This window comes from Lithobates pipiens, unplaced genomic scaffold (assembly GCF_037356315.1).
Source record: "Lithobates pipiens isolate NorthernLeopardFrog02 unplaced genomic scaffold, aLitPip1_a1.2 Scaffold_27, whole genome shotgun sequence".
NCBI classification, from domain to species: Eukaryota; Metazoa; Chordata; class Amphibia; order Anura; family Ranidae; genus Lithobates; species Lithobates pipiens.
The window spans coordinates 30,488,098-30,508,956 of NW_027507788.1; the positions used below are offsets into that span (position 1 = coordinate 30,488,098).

At 43.7% G+C, this 20,859-nt stretch overlaps 1 protein-coding gene across 2 annotated transcripts in view; it reads right to left on the reverse strand.

The window, feature by feature from the left end:
* Positions 1-20,859, reverse strand: part of LOC143933722 (uncharacterized) — a 37,484-nt gene that overhangs the window by 4,827 nt on the left and 11,798 nt on the right. Inside the window, exons 3-8 of one of the 2 annotated variants that reach the window (XM_077456717.1) lie at positions 19,542-19,694; positions 15,480-15,623; positions 11,002-11,133; positions 5,952-6,071; positions 3,092-3,259; positions 868-1,008 (exon numbers count right to left, since the gene is read on the reverse strand). In XM_077456717.1, coding sequence (XP_077312843.1) covers positions 868-1,008; positions 3,092-3,259; positions 5,952-6,071; positions 11,002-11,133; positions 15,480-15,623; positions 19,542-19,694 — 858 coding nt within the window. The remainder of the gene's footprint in view (positions 1-867; positions 1,009-3,091; positions 3,260-5,951; positions 6,072-11,001; positions 11,134-15,479; positions 15,624-19,541; positions 19,695-20,859) is intronic. The other variant, XM_077456719.1, reaches the window with a different exon arrangement.

The window sequence follows — 20,859 nt, forward strand, 5'->3', positions numbered from 1 at the left end:
AGTCCACATCTGGTGACAGGCAACGCGACAGGTGACGTGGCAAGGGACATTCCGCATCTTGTGGCAGACAACATGGCAAGTGACATTCTGCATCTGGTGAGAGGCAACGTGGCAGATGATGTGGCAAGTGACAATCCACATCTAGTGACAGGCAATGTGGCAGGTGACATGGCAAGTGACATTCTGCATCTGGTCACAGGCAACGTGGCAGGTGATGTGGCAAGTGACATGCCGCATCTGGTGAGAGGCAACATAACAGGTGACGTGGCAAGTGACATTCCACATCTGGTGAGAGGCAACGTGGTAGGTGACATGGCAAGTGACATTCCGCATCTGTTGGCAGGTAACGTGGCAAGTAACACACTCAGGGGTCCCACTAATTCTGCATTATGGTGAGTTGTACTATTTTATTAATTACTACAATGCAATAATATAAAGTGCTGACAAACTGGCCACGAAAAATCGCTTACCCCCCCCCATGGGCCACACAAAACCGGGCCTTGTCACAATTTTCTTCCGACGGTCCCGATGCCAAAAAGTTTGGGGACCACTGCTCTAAGTTATTATGTTGGATTACAGAATGATTAACCTTTAGGTTGTAAAAGTCTGACCAATAGACAGGAGTTATGTAGTTAAGCAAAAGACAACTGGGCAGGGCTAACAACACAGAAGACCTGTGTGTTGAAAGCCTAGATCAGGAATTAGGAGGGCATTTTTCTATGCATGCTGGAACAAGTGATAAAACATTGAGGAATATACTAAATGTTTTATTTTATTTTGCCTGGATATACTCTTTAAGCCCTTTTCCAAATGTGATGACTTCACTATGTCCTCTGTCCAAAGATTTATTAAATCAGACTCACCTACCTTCAGTTATTAAGGATGTAAAGTTAACACAACGAGTTTCATCACCGGTGCACTGGACAACATCCAACTCTGGATAGTCCTTATGTAAGGAGGAGTAAATAGGACACATTTTCCCATTCGGTTTTTTCCTCTTCAGAGACCCTGGTGGACATTAGAATTATTACACCACATGACTCTTTATCTTTTCACTTGAGGAAATTAGAAAAATAATGCTGGATACTTAGGTTATCCCAGTGGTATTGCTATCTTAAAGTGTTGATGTAAATGGTTTGGTTCCCGGGCAAGGAGCATCTAAAACCCAGAGGATTTCCATAGTCTCCTAGGCTTGTAGTGTAACAAAAATGGAAATTGAAGCACCACACCACTTGTACGCAGGTGCAATCTACGTTTTCCTCTGCAGGTGGCACTCGACTGCAGCAGTATAGCAGGGGAGAGGAAGTTGAGAGGAACATGTTTCCTCTATGGTTTCCAGTGCCACTGGGAAAGTTATCTGATTGCATGCTGCCACCCCATGTGACTCTAGAGCCATCTTGGGTCAGGCAGAACCTATTCGGGGGCATGGCCTGGTAGTTCCAGGCTGGGGTTGCCACTCCTTCCACCTCTACAGGATTTTGTGGATGTGCACCATTAGGGACCACCCTTTTCTTTCTTGAGCCATTGTAGGAGCCAGGGTGGGCTCCATCCCCATCCAGCACTCCCAGCAGCAGATGCAGAGGAACTCACACTTACACCCCACACCAACCAAGCCTGAGTAGCACTGGCCTGAGTGGCACACACAGATATCTTGAGTCACAGAGCCTATTCGAGACCCTGGCTTCTAGGCTTGTTGCCCATTTCATGCGTGGGTAGTGTAGGGATAGGTCATTTGTCTGACAGCGGCAGTGATTAGTGGCAGGGAAAGGTTTCTGATGAGTAGGGATAGTATAGGGATAGTATAGGGACATGCCATTCTGCCTGAAGACCTCCAGATTTTTGGACTGTCCAGGCTGCATTCTGCCCCTCAAGACAGACGCTGATGGCACATTTGAGACCTGCTCTGCTACACATTACTGTTATGCCACCTACAAACAATTGGAATTTTGGCCAGCAAAAGACAGATGAGAGATTTTCATCGCAAAATTGAAATTCTGATCGTGTGTATGCAATTCTGTTGTGCAAAAACTCACGCATGCTCAGATTCAACTGATAGGAGATGGAAGCTATTGGCTACTGGGTATTGAACTTCCCTTTTCTAGTTTCGTCGTACATGTTGTACGCCACCGCTTTCTTGACGGTCGGAATTTGGTGTGATCATGTGTACGCAAGACAGCTTGAGGGAAATCCCATTGGCATTCCGTTGGGAAAACCATCAGAGCTTTTTCCAACCAAAATTCCGATCATGTGTACGCGGCATTACATGCTATGAGTGTTTCCCAGCAGTTACCAGGTCTGTTGTGAATTACTGTATTCTGCATTAATACAACCAAAGTTTGTGTAATCACTGCCACTGCAGCACGCTGCATCTTCCCCACACACTGCTAGGAGGTTGAGATACAACTTTATTCCAATAAAAGTCTGGAGGATAACTCAAAAAGTATCCAACAAAATTTGGGGGTCTAAAAACTCCACCTTCATCGAAGTTACTTCCAAACAAACTGCAGAAAAGGCCTGTTCTTACAATCATCCTGGAAAACAATAGTGTTAAAAGTCCAGTTCACTTCTAGTTCATTCCGATTGTTGTCAATCACATCCTTGCCAGCCGCAAGCATCCGTCAGCTGGCTGTGTTGATGTGTCGGGTATCTCAAGCCTTTGTGTGCCAACATAAATGCAGCAATGTACCGTGTCTGGCATGCGTGCCAGGGGTTGCCAACCCCTGGGGTAGACTTTATACAATGATGCAATTATTTATTTATATAGTCAAACTTTTGATACATAGTATTTGTGTTTATTCTGATGGGTGACTCTATTCTTTTTATGTAATAGACTGGATTTAAAATATCTTGCTGGAATAATTATAGTCAGAAATAGATTTCTTTACCTTTTTGATTAGACTTTAAACATTAAGAGAAAAGAAAAAGATTGAGAAAGATTGTATTTATTAAAACATTAAAAAAAGGCAATCTGGGGAAGAAAGATGGGCAGAGGGAGTAAGCTCCAGAAGAGGGACTATGTAATGAGGACATTTTGGAACAAAGCTACTGTTTTAATCATAGATGATAAAATGATGTAAAGAAATGATCTTACATGAACCATCTGGGGCGTTACACATGTCTGTTTCGCAGCAAGATGTTTTGATGGTTAATGTTTTGATGGTTAATGTTATTCCTCGACCAGTTAGGGTGCCATCTATATTACATTCATCAGAATTCCCACATCTTTTGACCGTTTGCATTGTTAATTTCCGGCTTGGATCTGAAGAATGAAAAACAAGACAATGGAATTCCCAGATTTAAGACTAACCTTTGATAAGCAATCCAGTGAGAGGATGGCTTCCATCCTTATGCATGGGTCCTGCAATTTACCAAAATCTATAAATGAGGGTTCATGTTTAAAAAGCCTCCAAAGACACACATAAACCCCTATAATTGATACTTTATCTTTCAGCAATGGACATTGGCTCTGGTGGGTTGGTGCAGAGCTCTGAGTGTGGAGAGCAATAGCTAACTAACCCTCCCTGTAGCCCTAACAATTACCCTTCTTGTAACCCTCCATAGAATACAAACAAATGACCACTGCCTCCACCTACAACTGGCCTTTGCAGCAAGGAGCACATGGAAGGGCATTGCATGCAAAACAAATCCAAAGCGATTCAAAACTCAACTTACCGACCAGTCTCCAACCAACCAAATGATCCTGTCTCACAGTATGTGTTAAAAACAGGGGTTTAGTTTGCACACATTTGATACATGCATAAGCTGCAGAGACCCTTCAAGGCACCCCTGTATTCTGTAGTCCTAACTTTAAATTTTAAGAGCCTCCACAGTGGAAGTACATGCATTTTACCAGATAGGCAGAGAGCAGGTGAGCCTGGAGGGATCCCACCCTTCCTTAAAGGCACAGGGGTGTAGTGGACACCATGGCAGCCAATGTGTCCAGTGTGTCAACTCACCAATATTTCAACAGTACAAACTATGTCCAATGCGGCCTTTGTCCCCCACCGGCTCTAACACTGAGAACCAAACGATCAATCGCCACTGCAGCTTCCTGAGCAAAGAGCTGCTGACTGTCTGCTTTGCCCCCTGCCTCTCATGCTCACTGGGAGGCTGAGCCGGGTGTTGGTTCAGGTAAGTGAGCAGATCCCGACCATATGGTTGCAATCTTTCCTTAGCCTGGACCGGCTCTGTGACTGCAGACTTCAGCCAGCTGTCTGCTGAAAATGGGTCACAGAAGTGCAGAACGAACTGCACTCCTGTGATCCGCAGGAGAAGTACAGCTTTGGCTGTACCTCTCCTTGAATTCCTCCAGAGATGTGGTACTATTTATACCCTATACATTTTTAATAAAAAAATATTAAAGGGATACATTCCATAGATAATTCCTCCTTGATGGTTCATTGGGAGCTAGGAGTAGATTACTCTGTCAAGAACAGGTTGGAGATGCTATTAAATATGCACAAAAGCACTCAATCAATAGATATTGAAGAAATGGTGGTGAAATGACATACACAATGGTACCTTATCCCTGGGGTGGGTGACACATGCTTTAGGGACTGCATAGATCTAGGTACTTTTCCCCAAACATTTTGGAGCTTTATGGCTCTTTGGCCCATCTGCCAAAAAGCAGCCATCAAGGTGCCCCAAATTACAGGCTTAAAACACCTTGATGGCGCCCATGTGTCTCTTTTTTACTACAATCCCTGAGGTGTCAAACCCTGAACTGAGACTTATGCCGCGTACACACGACCAGACTTTTTGACAGCAAAGGTCCGACGGACAATTCGATCGTGTGTGGACTCCATCGGACCTTTGCTTGCCAAAAATCCGGCGGACTTTAGAAATAGAACATACTTTAAATTTTTCCACCGGAACTCCGCTGGACCAAGAAATTTGTTCGTGTGTATGCTAGTCCGACGGACAAAAACCGACGCTAGGGCAGCTATTGGCTACTGAACTTCCTTATTCTAGTCCGGTCGTACGTCATCACAGCCGAATCCGTTTGACTTTGGTGTGATTGTGTGTGGCCAAGTCCATTCATTCGGAAAGTCCATCGGAACTCTGCTGAAAGTCCGTTGGAAAGACCGTCAGACCTAGTCCCTCGAAAAGTCCAGTCGTGTGTACGTAGCATTACGCATACTCTTTTTATTGCCATTCATTGGGCTTTAACCCTCTCTCAGCTTCCTGCTCCCAAGTAACACAAAGGATGGAAGCCATTAAGCTGATAAAGAGAATTCATCACACTATATTTGATACCATGCATATATTTGAGTATAATTGGGAATACTGGACTTCTTACTAACCGCCCTACTCTTTTTTTCTATAATTCCAAAACTTGCTTCACACAAATTTTAGTCCATATATTGTTGGCTTACTTGGCAAATTTGGCAAAGATGTAATTACATAGGTTGAAAAACGAAACAAGTCCATCTAATTCAACCTAGCAATATGTTATATCCTTTATGTAAACCATATGAGATCAGGTATTCTGCTCTCAGGCCGCGTACACGCGGGCGGACTGTGCGCCCAACTTTGTCAGTTTGACAGTTTCAGCGGACAGTCTGACGAACAAAGTTTTTCGGAATTTCCGTAAAACTGTCCGCTGAAACTTGGTTTGAGCGGACAGTCCGCTCGTGTGTAGGCTTGTTCGTCAAACTAAGTTCCGCGCATGCTCAGAAAGGATTTACACGCCGAAGGTTGCATTGCAGTGTATAGGACGTCATTTTTCTAGTCCCGTCGTACGTGCCGTTCACGTCATCGCGCACGGTTTCAGCGGACTGTTCGTTCATCGTGTGTGGTCAAGTCCGTTCATGCTAATTTTGAGCGGACTGTTTGTCAAACTGTTTGACGAACAAGGTTGGGCGAACAGTCCGCGCGTGTGTATGCGGCCTCATAATTTACAAAAAGGTGCAATGTCCAGTCATCTCCAGACAAAATCTTGAGTAGCTTACCTTCTGTAATCCTTCTCATTTCTGTAAGGCACACATCATTATCCGGTTGACACAAAACCTGATACTTGGCACAAGAAGAAGATTTAGCATCTTGGCACTCATGGCACCACAAGAAGTTTCCTGCAAGGTCAAAAGAAAATATTTTCCCATGCAACATCTTATTAAAAAATACTTTTGTGCAGAATGATTTCTCTTTCTATAACTTTGTTTAACTACTTTAGTACTGGACATTTTCACCCCCTTCCTGCCCAGACCAATTTTCAGCTTTCAGCACTGTAACATTTTGAATGACAATTGCCCGGTCATGCAACACTGCACCCATATGAAATTTTGATAATTTTTTTCCCCACAAATAGAGCTTTCTTTTAGTGGTATTTGATCACCTCTGCAGTCTTTATTTTTTGCGCTATAAACATAAAAAGAGCAACAATTTTGAAAAAAAACGCAATGGGGTTTATTTACTAAAGGCAAATCCACTTTGCACTGCAAGTGCACTGAACGTGCGCCTGGAAGTAAAGTCACTGTAGATCGGAGGGGGACATGCAAGGAAAATAAAAAACAGCATTTTAGCTTGCACATGATTGGATGATAAAATCAGCAGAGCTTCCACTCCTTTCAGATCTACACCTTAGATTTAGAGCGACTGCACTTCCAAGTGCATTTGCAGTGCAAAGCGGATTTACCTTTCGTAAATAACCCCCAATATTATTTACTTTTTGCTATAATAAATATCCAAATAAAAAAAAAAAGAATAATTCTTCTTCAGTTTAGGCCCATATGTATTCTTTTACATATTTTTGGTAAAAAAAAAAAAAAATCGCAATAAGTGTATATTGGTTGGTTTGTGCAAACGTTTATTATTTTCATTATTATTATTTTTTTTTTTACTAGTAATGGCGGCGATCTATGATTTTTGGCAGGACTGTGATATTGCGACAGGCAGATCGGACACTTTTGACACTATTTTGGGACCATTGACAATTATACAGCGATCAGTGCTATAAATATGCACTGATTACTGTATAAATGTCACTGGCAGGGAAGGGGTTAACACTAGGGGGCGATCAAGGGGTTAAATGTGTTACCTAGGAAGTGATTCTAACTGTGGGGGGAGGAGACTGACTGGGGGAGGTGACCGATCAGTGTCCCTATATACAAGGAACACACGATCGGTCTCCTCTGCTCTGACAGGACATGCATCTGTGTGTTTATAGACACAGATCCACGTCTCTGCTCTGTGACAAGACATCGCGGCCGGCTGGGCACGTGCATCGGCTCCCGAGTGAACTCCTGTTATATGTCTTTTTGAAAACCAATAAACTTTTTTTTAAACAAAAATAACAATTCAAGGCAACAGGGGACAGTAAATAGTGATCTACCTTATTTATCCTTTCGAGAAGGAAGTACATATTTGCAAAGATTAGAAATGAAGTGTTGTACTGTGTTACCCAGAGATAGCAGCAAGATACACTATATGGCCAACAAGCTTGTTAGTCCCCCAATTCCAAAACCTTGGGCGTTAATATGGAGCTGCCTCCATTTCCAGCTATAACATCATCCACTATTCTCATAAGACTTTCTACAAGATCTTGGAGAATGTCCGGGAGAATGTATGTCCATTCAGCCAAAAGAACATTTGTGAGATCAGGTATTGGTATTAGATGAGAAGACGTGGCTCACAAGTGGCATTTCAAATAATCCCAGAGATGTCCAAAAGTGTTGAGATCAGGCCCCTGTCCAGGCTATTGGAGTTGTTGCACCAAATTCATCAAACCATATCTTTATTTAGCTGGCCCTGGCATGGTGGCAGGGCCGGGACAAGGGGTGTACAGGAGGGGCAGCTTCCCTGGGGCACTGTGGTATCATGTGGGGTTGGGAGGGACCACAAAAAGAATGGTGGGGAAGGGATTTGTGTTGACAAGAGGATTTTGGGGGACAGCACAGGATAAGAATTGTTCTAGGAGGAAAAAGTTGGGGCGGTGTGCTAGGAGTGGAGATATGGTGGAATTTATGTTGGATAGGGGGATGGAAGATGAGGATTTGTGCTAGGAAGGGGGATTTGAGGTTTTGTGCTATAAAAGTAATATGGTAGAGGGGAAATAGTTTTTTTCTTTTTTTTTGGGGTGGGGGGTATTCATGCTAGTAGGGATGATTGGCGGTATTTGTGCTACAGGGGTAATTTGTGTTAGGATGAGGGATCGGTGGAAGGGAATTTGTGCCAGAAAGGGGGATTTATGCTTGGAGGTGGAAGATGTTATTGGGGGGGGGGGGGAATTTGTGCTGGAGCATATGGGAAGAGAGGATTTGAGATAGGTGCTTAGGGGATGAGCATGCAGATTAGGGGCGAGGTGGTTTTGACTTACACACATAATTCTCATACATCTTGGGGGAGCGCAATTTGGCATGTTTGCCCTGGGCTCTAGGTGACCTTGTCCCGACACTGCACAGGGGCATAGTGATGGTAGAACAGAAAAGGACCTTCCAAAACTGTTGCTACCTGGTTCAGGGGCGGATCCAGGGGGGGGGCAACGGGTCAATTGCCCCCTCCGAGAATACCGCCAGCTGATGACAGAACGGCCGGTTCCGCGAGTCCAATCGTGGCCGGTTCCGCGGGTACCTGCGGGCCGGTTCCGCGGGTCCAATCGCGGCCGGTTCCGCGGGTCCAATCGCAGCCGGTTCCGCGGGTACCCGCGGGCCGGTTCCGCGGGTCCAATCGCGGCCGTTTCCGCGGGTACCCGCGCGGCCGGTTCCGCGGGTACCCGCGCGGCCGGTTCCGCGGGTACCCGCGCGGCCGGTTCCGCGGGTACCCGCGCTGAGTGGACGGGTGAGGGGGGGGGGCAGCTGGGCAGCTTAGGAGGGCTGCTGGCCAATCAGGAAGCCAGCAGGCAAGGGAGCAGGGAGATGACATCATCTCTCACTGCCCTGCGTCCCTCCAGTTCCGCCCTCACTGTGTAGGAAGCTGTGTGCAGCAGAGAGATTGCATCATCTCTCTGCTGCCTATGTTCACTCTGGGACCCAACAAAAGACCACCAGTAGGTGACAATCCGCAATGTGTGGCAGGCTACGTGGCAAGTGGCAATCCGCAATGTGTGGCAGGTGACGTGGCAAGTGGCAATCCGCAATGTGTGGCAGGCTACGTGGCAAGTGGCAATCCGCAATGTGTGGCAGGTGACGTGGCAAGTGACAATCCGTAATGTGTGGCAGTTGACGTGGCAAGTGACAATCCGCAATGTGTGGCAGGCTACGTGGCAATCCGCAATATGTTGCAGGCAACGTGGCAAGTGACAATCCGCAATGTGTGGCAGGTGACGTGGCAAGTGGCAATCCGCAATGTGTGGCAGGCAACGTGGCAAGTGACAATCCGCAATGTGTGGCAGGTGACGTGGCAAGTGGCAATCCGCAATGTGTGGCAGGCAACGTGGCAAGTGACAATCCGCAATGTGTGGCAGGTGACGTGGCAAGTGACAATCCCCAATGTGTGGCAGGTGACGTGGCAAGTGGCAATCCGCAATGTGGGTCAGGCAACTTGGCAAGTGACAATCCGCAATGTGTGGCAGGTGACGTGGCAAGTGGCAATCCGCAATGTGTGGCAGGCTACATGGCAATCCGCATCTGGTGGCAGGCGACGTGGCAAGTGACAATCCGCAATGTGTGGCAGGTGACGTGGCAAGTCACAATCCGCAATGTGTGGCAGGTGACGTGGCAAGTGGCAATCCGCAATGTGTGGCAGGCAACGTGGCAAGTGACAATCCGCAATGTGTGGCAGGTGACGTGGCAAGTGACAATCCCCAATGTGTGGCAGGTGACGTGGCAAGTGCCAATCCGCAATGTGGGTCAGGCAACTTGGCAAGTGACAATCCGCAATGTGTGGCAGGTGACGTGGCAAGTGGCAATCCGCAATGTGTGGCAGGCTACGTGGCAATCCGCATCTGGTGGCAGGCGACGTGGCAAGTGACAATCCGCAATGTGTGGCAGGTGACGTGGCAAGTCACAATCCGCAATGTGTGGCAGGTGACGTGGCAAGTGACAATCCCCAATGTGTGGCAGGTGACGTGGCAAGTGGCAATCCGCAATGTGGGTCAGGCAACTTGGCAAGTGACAATCCGCAATGTGTGGCAGGTGACGTGGCAAGTGGCAATCCGCAATGTGTGGCAGGCTACGTGGCAATCCGCATCTGGTGGCAGGCGACGTGGCAAGTGACAATCCGCAATGTGTGGCAGGTGACATGGCAAGTGGCAATCTGCAATGTGTGGCAGGCTACGTGGCAAGTGACAATCCGCAATGTGTGGCAGGTGACGTGGCAAGTAACAATCCGCATTTGGTGACAAGTGACAATCCACATTTGGTGGCAGGCGACATGGCAAGTGACATCCTCAGGGCTCCCACTGATTCTGCATTATGGTGAGATGAACCATTTAATTTTATATTACAATGTATTTATAGAAATAATGCGCTTCAATCATCCTGACACCATAACAACCATGGTGCCGTAATGATTGAAGCGCCAATACCAGCCATTTCCCATATAAATTGCCCCCAAAAAAACATATTTTATAGCAGTGCCCCTCCCGAGATTAGACTCTGGATCCGCCCCTGACCTGGTTAGAAGAGCACAATTATCTAAAATGTATTTGTGCACTGGAGCGTTTCTAGTACCTTAGACTGGAAATACCTGAATTCAATCATTTGGAGGTGTCTCCAGATACTTTTGGCCATATAGGCAAGTGTAATATCCAGGTGCCCACAAAACATCAGCTATGGCCATATTTTGTCTTTTGATGGCTTACTCAATATAATTTGGAGTGAAAGTCAACGAATGGTATTACCTTTTGGATTTTTCTTTTCTATTTTCAAAAATGTTAAAGTTTACTCAGTTTAGCATACTCAGTTTTTACTCAAAAAACAAATTATATATATATATATATATATATATATATATATATATATATATATATATATATATATTTGTATATATATATAATTTGTCTTATTCAGTATTTGCAGCTTTACCTATTATGTAAGACAACACAATTAAATAGTTTACACTCACCCACTGGCAGCTGATGTTCCCTGCTGATTCCTTTTATTACAAATCTAGTAAGTAAGCTGAATGAATTCACAAATTCTCCGTTATTCTTGAAAATGTTCTTTGTTGCACAACCATATGAATATACATTATATGCTGAAAAATAGCAAAACATTTTAGTGTGTGTATGTAATATATATATATATATATATATATATATATATATATATATATATATATATATATATATATATATATATATATATATATATATATATTACCAAGTAAGTATGCACTTGTAGCTAGTAATATAGCAACATTAGGCATCCCTGCCCTTTATAGTTACCAACCTGCACCATGCAACAGAAATTGAGAAATGTACGTGCTCAAGCTGGCCAACTGCCTCAATAGCTTGCTATAGGAAAGGGTTGACATGTGACAACACCTTAAGTGTCTGACACCAATCACCTGGACATTCCCTTATTCATAAAGGTGGGCCTCAGTGTGACTCAATATGACTACAACATAGCAGAAATCCCAGCTTAAGTATCAAACGATTCAGTCCTAGGAGGACACGGGGCCACGCGATGAGACTGGAAGAGAAGTTGTTTAACGTTAAGCTAGGGGGCTTTTCACTATCAGGGTGGTAAGGATGTGGAACTCTCTTCCATAATTGGTGAGATCCACAGGAAGTATGGATAGTTTTAAAAGAATCTTAACTAAAACAATATACGGGGATATGGGAATGATTTTCTACACGCGCACACACACCACACAGGTTGACCTGGATTCAACCTTACCTACTATGTAACTATGTGAGCACGTTTGGACATGTACTCTTGAAAGTACACTGTTGAGGAGTGTATTTAACCCTGGTTTGCAATGCCACACTATAAGACATTATTGTGGACATCTCCTCTTCTCCATACCTTCTCATCTACTTCCCCCCTGTCCATCTCCATAACCCCTCCTAATCTCCTGGCACATGCCTGGTAGTAGAGCTTGATATGATGACAAAAGCCTCTCTTACACCTCTGACTCGGGCCCCTGATAGTGTGAACAGAAGGTGCAGGAGTGCAGAGTGGCATGAGTGCCCATATGTCCTGCTAGTAGAAAAGGTGTCCATGCCAGTCAGGGTAGTCTCCAGAGGTCTTCAATAAACCAGGCAGGCATGATGGCAGCTGGTGAGCAGCATATCAAAGCAGGCTGGTACTGGCAAAAGCTAGCAGGTGAGGCATACACTGGTAGCAGACAATGGATAAGCAGGCACAGCCGGTAGAGAGGTAGGCCCTGGTGACAGCAGGAGGAATAGCAAAGCCAGGTAAGACAGATCAGGTACAGGGCCAAAGGCAGGAGCGTGGTCAAGGTACAAACCGGGTCAGGAACCGATCAGTGGAACAGTAGGAAAAAGAGCAGGCAGAAGCAGTGGTCAGGAGGCAAGGCAAGGTCCATACAGACAGAGTTCAGGGAGTTGTCAGATGAGCCAGGTCAGTAACTGGAAACAGAATACAGGATCACAGGTTCTCAGGACACAGAAGGCTGAAGACAATGCAGCACTGATCCTGAGCACTTGCTGAGTTTAAATAGCCCATTTGGCGCCATCATCTGTCACAGATGCATGCAGGCGCAAATGAGAGGACACGTGTGTGTGTGTGTGTGTGTGTGTGTGTGTGTGTGTGTGTGTGTGTGTGAGTATGTGCATATGCACTAGCCAGTGCCCAATTCCTGTGAGCATGAGAGGGAACATGCATTAGCCTGTGCACAGAAGTCTGCCCAGAGGAGTTATCCTGTCTATTGGCATGTCCATCCTGACATCCATAACCACTCCTCCTCATCTCCTCCCCTGTTCTCATCACCGTAAAACCACCTCATCTCCTCCCCATGCTTTACAGAATACAGAATACAGATACATAATACTTTATTAAACCCAAAGGGAAACTGAGAAATTATTATGACGCAGACGCACTTAACACAGACAACACAAGATCACAAAATAAACTGAACAAGATGCAAAAACACAACAAAATTACCAATAACAGCCATTAGCACCAAATAAACAAAATTATAACTACACTAAAATAAAACATCCATACAATTAAAATACAACATAGAATAAATAACACAGATTAAAAAAACAATCAAACTGCCAAAAACAAATAATACACTACTTTCTCTAACACCACCCCAAATAATAACTAACACAATGCTAACATACTATTAAAACAACACAACATCCTGATCATAAACCAGAAATAAATCTTCACCTCTAGCTGTCACAGAAAATAATTATATATCTTGATCACCACAGGCAAAAACGATTTCCTTTGTTGCCCTGTGGTGCATCGTGGGTGTAACAATCTGCCACTGATGGTACTCCACAGACTGACCAGCGTATAGTGGAGTAGGGGGGGAGGAGTGGTCCAAGATTGAACATAACTTGAACAACATTCTCCTCTCCTCCAACACTGTTGTAAAAGACTCCAATTACAATCTAATTACTGGCCTTACCAATCAGTTTGTTGAGTCTGTTGATATTGAACACCCTAAGCCCTTACACACGGTCGGAGAATCCATCGGAATGTGTCCTATCGGACCGTGTTGTCGGATAATCGGACTGTGTGTGGTCTGCATCGGACTGTTTCCGTCGGAATAACCGTCGGACCAAATTTTCAAACTTGCTGGAAATATTTTCCGACAAACTGCTCCGATCGGACATACTCCGATCATGTGTAGAGAATTCCGATCGGACAAAGTGCCACGCATGCTCAGATCAAATTCCTACATCAAAGCTATTGGCTACTAGCCTGAACGTAGTCCCATCGTAATGAAATTACGTCATCACGTTCTGAAAGATCGGATTTTTCGACAAATTTGTCCGACCGTGTGTATGCAACAGTTTCGGACAAAATCCGACGGATTTGGTTGTCGAAATGTCCAATCGTTTGTGTATAAGGGCTAAGCCTACTTCCCCAGCATTCCACTGCATACAGGAGAGCGCTGGCCACCATACACTCGTAAAACATCTTCAACATCGTGCGGCAGATGTAAAAGGACCTCAGTCTCCTCAACAAGTAGAGGGGGCTCTGGGCCTTCCTATAGAGCACCTCAGTGTTCTTGCTCCAGTCCAGCTTATTATCTATGTGTTATGAGTTATTGTCTATATGTACCCCCAGATACATATAACTCTCTACTACTTCCACATACACTACTTAGATAGAGATCGGGGTCACTGGTTGCTTCCTCTTTCTGAAATCCACAACCAGCTCCTTTGTCTTCGTCACATTGAGATACAGATGATTAACCTCACACCATGTGACAAAGTTCTCCACCACAGTCCTATACTCAATTTCTTCCCCATCCCTGATACATCCCACTTCTGCAGAGTCATCAGAAAACATCTGAAGATGGCAAGACTCTCTGGTAGCTGAAATCAGTGGTGTAGACAGTAAAAAGAAAGGTGAGAGAACTGTCACTTGTGGAACCCCAATATTGCTGAGTCTACAATCCACGACACAAGGGAAATATCCATAACTCATTCTCATCTTCTCTCCTTTTCCCATTTCCATAACCCCTCATCTCCTTCCCCTCCTCATCTCCATAATCACTCCTCATCTCCATAACAACTCCTCTTCATCGCCATAATCCGCCTTGTGTACAAGCAGAAAGTACAGGATGTTTTCAGCTCACACTTTTTTTGGGCAAATCTACAGTTTTTTTGCACTTATGGAACAGATATAACAAAACACTTTCAGTGGTATCTTTAACAGGCCACAAGGTTTTGGTGTCTACATGGCCTTTAAACCTTCACCACTCTACCCAAAAGAAAACAAGGTTTGGCTTGATCACACGATCGAATCGTCCGCTAGACCGCATTACGCTGGACAATTCGATCGCGTGTGGGCTCCAGCGGACTTTTTTCATCGTAAAGTCCGGCGAACTTAGAACATAGTTTTGACTCAAAATTTGTCCGCCGGACTTGGCTTTCAGTGGACAATCCATTCGTCAGTGTGCTAGTCCGGCAGACTAAGAATGAAGCATGCTCAGAAGCAAGTACAAGACGGAAGCTATTGGCTACTGGCTATTGAACTTCCTTTTTCTAGTCCCGTCGTACATGCTGTACATCATCGCGTTAGAAATCGCCGGACTTTCGGAGTGTCCGTGTGTGGCCAAGTCCGTTCGTTAGAAAGTCCGGCGGATTGTTTGCCGGATTGTTTGCCGGACTAAGTTTGCCGGACAATTCGATTGCGTGTACGCGCCATTAGACTTTACCTATAAAAATGAATTTGAAATAAACAAAACACACAAATAAAACAAAAAACTTTGAATTAAAAGAACAGCAAAAAAAGACTTTGGAACAAAACTGCATGTTCTAAAAGACCAGGCTTGAGGAACATGTTTATTTTTATGGCTGTTTAGCAATTTTTCATCATATTCTTAATTTGAAATGTCTGGGTTTGTGACAGGTTTACTAACATGGAATGTTGCTAGCTGGGTTTATTTACCTTTATACATCGTTGAATTTTGGAAGACACAATGAGTTTCTTCACCTGTACAGGCCATGGCTTTCTCCGGGACACAGGGATCTTGCTTTTCCACATGACAGGCGGGACAAGTGACCCCATTTTTTATCAGTGACCTCTCCTGTACTACAAAAGTCCATGAGACAAAGTCATTAATGTGTACAGACCATGCAAAGTTACAGGTGTGAATATCTATATAGAATAGAGTAAAGTATCTGATATGTATAGTATGGATAAAGTATCTGATATGGGTACCCTGTCCAGAGGGGTCTGCCCCAATAAGGGTTTCACCAAGTGAGGTATATATAACCAAGATTAATTGGTTTTAGCCAAGGTTAGATTTTATTTTTTTTTATTTTTTTTTTAGCCAAGGTTAGATTTTATTTATTTTTTATTTTTTTTAGCCAAGGTTAGATTTTTTTTTTTTTTTTTTTTTAGCCAAGGTTAGATTTTTTTTTAGCCAAGGTTAGATTTTTTTTTTCTTTTTTTTTTTAGCCAAGGTTAGATTTTTTTTCTTTTTTTAGCCAAGGTTAGATTTTTTTTTTTTTTTTTAGCCAAGGTTAGATTTTCTTTTATTTTTTTTTAGCCAAGGTTAGATTTTTTTTTTTTTTTCAGCCAAGGTTAGTTTTGAATAACGTAGGGGAAAGAGACCCCTACCAGATGTGTATTGCACTCTGTATTACTACTGGGGAGATTATCATCAAAACAGAGATCGCCTGTTTTGATAAAAACTGTCTAAGCATAGATTTCCCCTTATTTTAAAGATATTCCCTCCCTTCTTGTTGTGTCTGACAAGGAAGTAAGGGAAAATTGCCCTAATGGGACACAGAAAAAAAGCATTGGCTTAAAACTTTCCTTACACTTTCCAAAGCTAACAAAAAATATTTTGGATATACCTAAATAAAGTCTTGTATATATTATTAAAAAGAAAAAAAAAAAAAAGTCTGGACCTGGCTTTGCTGTAGCTAAATAAAGTGTAAAGCCTCATACGCACGATCAGATTTTCCGACGGGAAATGTGTGATGACAGGCTGTTGGCGGAAAATCCGACCGTGTGTACACTCCATCAGACAATTTTTGGCCAACTTTCCGTAGAGAAATGTTGGTTAGCAGGTTTATAAATTTTCCGCGGGCAAATGTCTGTTGTCGAATTTTCCGAACGTGTGTACACTAGTCCGTCGGGCAAAAGTACAAACACTCATGGTCGGAAGCAAGGACGAGCAAGAAGCAGTCGGTCTTGTAAACTAGCGTTCGTAATGGAGAATTATCATTCGTGACGTAGAAAATCTGGAAATGCAGCGCACAATTCTCTTCTTCTTTAATGGGATAATAATGAAGCTGCTTTGCTGGTGATACTGATGGAGTTATTGCAAACGAATTTTCAAAGCCTTTATTTTTCTAGTGATATCAAGAATATTATTATGCTTTCTTTTTTTTTCTATTTGGGCAAATACCAGTAGTTTTTAAGATCAAAGATACAACTATGTTGGTGTCCCTTGTCCATTTTACATTGTATTTTTCAGAATGTAACTGCCTCCTCCCAAACTGTCATATGAAGTAAAACACATCGCCAAGTATTATTCTCCACAATTTTTTTTATTGTGCATTAAAAAAAAGAAAACAAATAAAATTAGACATGCTATCTGCCAATAGAACTTAACCAAAAAGTGCATCCAAAAATCTAGAAAATATACCAAATCAAATCATCATTATTCAACCAAAAAAAATAATGTCAAAGCAATAACTCCAAGGCCAATAATAAATAACACGTTATCTCCTCCGATTCCGCAACATGTTCGGTTGACGAACGGCCATTCAGAAACTAACCGAAAAGCACAAAATGAAAAACACGAACTGAAAAACGCTAAATAAAAAGCGTGAAAAGAAAAGCGCAAATCAACACTCACCAAACGTCTACTAACACGAAATTAGCAGAAGGAGCCCAAAGTGTGGCGCTAAAGAGCTGAAAAACAACGTAGTACATCACTACGCTTGTATTTGTTGGCCAACGATTGTGTGGCCATGTGTATGCAAGACAAGCTTGGGCCAATGCCCTTCGGCCAAAATTTCAAGGTTTTGTTGGTCAACAATCCGATCGTGTGTACGAGGCTTTATTCTTCATGGCATCCCCATGCATTGGAAAACACAGTAACTTTTCACGTGCGGGAAACCACATGGTGCCACAACATCATGCAGTTCCATGTGGGTGCCCTGTGAGTGCGTTTTGGAAAAAAGGATTGGGTGGTGAACCTAAGCTAACGCTGGTGCCTGTTACACTCCATATGTTGAATCTGTTTTTAATTCAGTATTGAAACAATACAGAACATAAATATAAAAGTACATGTCAAATTCTAGTAAATTAAATGGGCATAATGTCAAATATACATATGGATAAAAGTAATATAATGCAAGACCTCGCAATGAATATAATAAAAATAAAGGTCATTAAGACACATTAAGATTAACAGAGCATCAATATGCAGAGTTAGCACCATAGACCATCCAGTATTATAATGGTAGAGATCATTATTAAAATGGCGCATACATACATCAGTGTTACTGCCCAGTCCATAGAGAAGTAGAAGACGAAGTACAAAAGAAAGAAATAGAAGAATAATAAGAGAAGGAGGAGCTAAAAAAAAGGGAGGGGGGGAGGAATAGGGACGAGGAGGGAGGATGGGGCGGAGAAGGGTGATACCTATACCCGAGTACCCGAGAGGTCCCAGAAGGCACAGCTACAAAGGGCGTAAAATTGGAAGAGAACAGAAAATGTGACCAGACGGTCCATATAAGTTTGTGAGAATCAGTCTTATTATTCTCACAGGCTATCATGCATTCCAGGTGTTCGAACCTGTCCATCTCACAAGCCCAATCAACCAGGAAGGAACAGACTGTTTGTGCCAATGTCTAGCGATAACAGAATGGACTGCCATAAGAAAATGTCACACTCCATATATTTAGACCCCCTGCACAATTGTTGCAGTTGAACTATGTGGATAAGGTTGCTAGTACAAAGTGTACTGCATATATACTATATTACCAAAATTGGGACATTTTTTTTTGAACACCTGCCTTTACACACACATGAATTTTAATGGCATCCCAGTCTTAGTCCGTATGGTTCAATATTGAGCTGGCCCACCCTTTGCAGCTATAACAGCTTCAACTCTTCTGGGAAGGCCGTCCACAAGGTTTAGGAGTGTGTCTATGGGAATGTTTGACCAGTCTTCCAGAAGCGCATTTGTAGGGTCAGTTACTCATGTTGGATGAGAAGACCTCACTCGCAGTCTCCGCTCTAATCCATTCCAAAGGTGTTCTATCAGGTTGAGGTGCAGGCCAGTCAAGTTCCTCCACCCCAAACTCCACACTATCCACACTATATTGCCAAAAGTATTGGGCCACCCCTCCAAATCATTTGGTGGAGGGGGGATTATGGTGTGGGGTTGTTTTCCAAGGGTTGGGCTTGGCCCCTTAGTTCCAGTGAAGGGAAATCTTAAGGCATCAGCATACCAAGACATTTTGGACAATTTCATGCTCCCAACTTTGTGGGAACAATTTGGGGATGGCCCCTCCCTGTTCCAAAGTGACTGTGCACCAGTGCACAAAGCAAGGTCCATAAGGACATGGATGAGCGAGTTTCAGGTGGAGGAACTTGACTGGCCTGCACAAGGTCCTGACCTTACACCCACAGAACACTATTGGGATGAAGTAGAGCGGAGACTTAGAGCCAGACATTCTAGTTCATGTCAGTGCCTGAGCTCACAAATGCTCTTCTGGAAGAATGGTTAAAAATTCTCATAGACACACTCTTAAACCTTGTGGACGGCCTTCCCAGAAGAGTTGAAGCTGTTATAGCTGCAAAGGGTGGGCCAACTCAATATTGAACCCTACGGATGAAGACCGGAATGTTGTTAAATTTCATGTGCGTGTAAAGGCAGACGCTCCAATACTTTTGCTAATATAGTGTATATCGATGTGTCTTCAGTTGGGCTTTATACAGATGGCAGTTGTCAATTCATATGACGTAAATATACAGTATACTCACAGAGAGGTCTCCGCGGGACACATTTATCTATATCACAACAGGTGCTATTATAGGATATGTAGAATCCAGCTGTAGTCATGCTTTCTGCCATATTACACTCTGATTTCTGTGCACATCGCATTGAATATAGATATCCCTCCAGTTTCTTGTCACCTACACAACACAACAAGCATGTGTTTATTTTAAAATGTAGTACGTTTTCATCGAGTTATAGTGCCACCAATGTAGTGCTTAGCTCTTGTTCCCATGATCTAAAACAAAGAATATCATAACTTCCACCATTGTAGTGTTTGGCAGTTAATCTAACAAACCTAAAATAAATGATCTCACCAGGGCCACCATTGTAGTGTTTGGTGCTTGATCTCCTGAACTAAAATAAAGAATCTCAGCCATGTCACCATCGTAGTTCTAAGTGCTTGATCTTGTGACCTGAAATAATTTCCCCACTGTTGCCCTTTTAGTGATTGGTGCTTGATCGCATAGCCTTTAGTAAATAATCCCACCGCTGCCACCATTTTAGTGCTTAGCACTTGATCTCATGGCCTAAAGTAATGAATCCCACCACTGCCACCATTTTAGTGCTTGGCACTCAATCTCATAGCCTAAAGTAAAGATTCCCACTGCTGCCAACATTTTAGTGCTTGGCACTTGTTTTCATAGCCTAAAGTAAAGAAGCCCACCACTGCCAACATTGTAGTGCTCAGCACTTGATCTCATGGCCTAAAGTAAAGAATCCCACCGCTGCCACCATTTTAGTGCTTAGCACTTGATCTCATGGCCTAAAGTAAAGAATCCCACCGCTGCCACCATTTTAGTGCTTGGCACTTGATCTCATAGCCTAAAGTAAAGAATCCCACCACTGCCACCATTTTAGTGCTTGGCACTTGATCTCATAGCCTAAAGTAAAGAAGCCCACCACTGCCAACGTTGTAGTGCTCAGCACTTGATCTCATGGCCTAAAGTAAATAATCCCACCACTGCCACCATTTTAGTGCTTGGCACTTGATCTGATGGCCTAAAGTAAAGAATCTCGTAACTGTCACCATTGTAGTTCTTAGCTCTTGATCTGATTAGCTACTGTATGTTAAAGCGGAGGTCCACCCTAAAGTGGACCTTCCGCTCATCGGAACCCTCCCCCCCTCCGGCGCCACAATTGGCACCTTTCAGGGGGGTGCAGATACCTGTACAGTACAGGTATCTGCACCCACTTCCGGGATAGCTCTCTGCGGAAAGGGGCGTAGATTACGCCGCTTTCCGCAAGTGCCCGCCCCTTTCCGCAAGTGCCCCGCTGCCTGCTGGGAAACACACAGATCCCAGA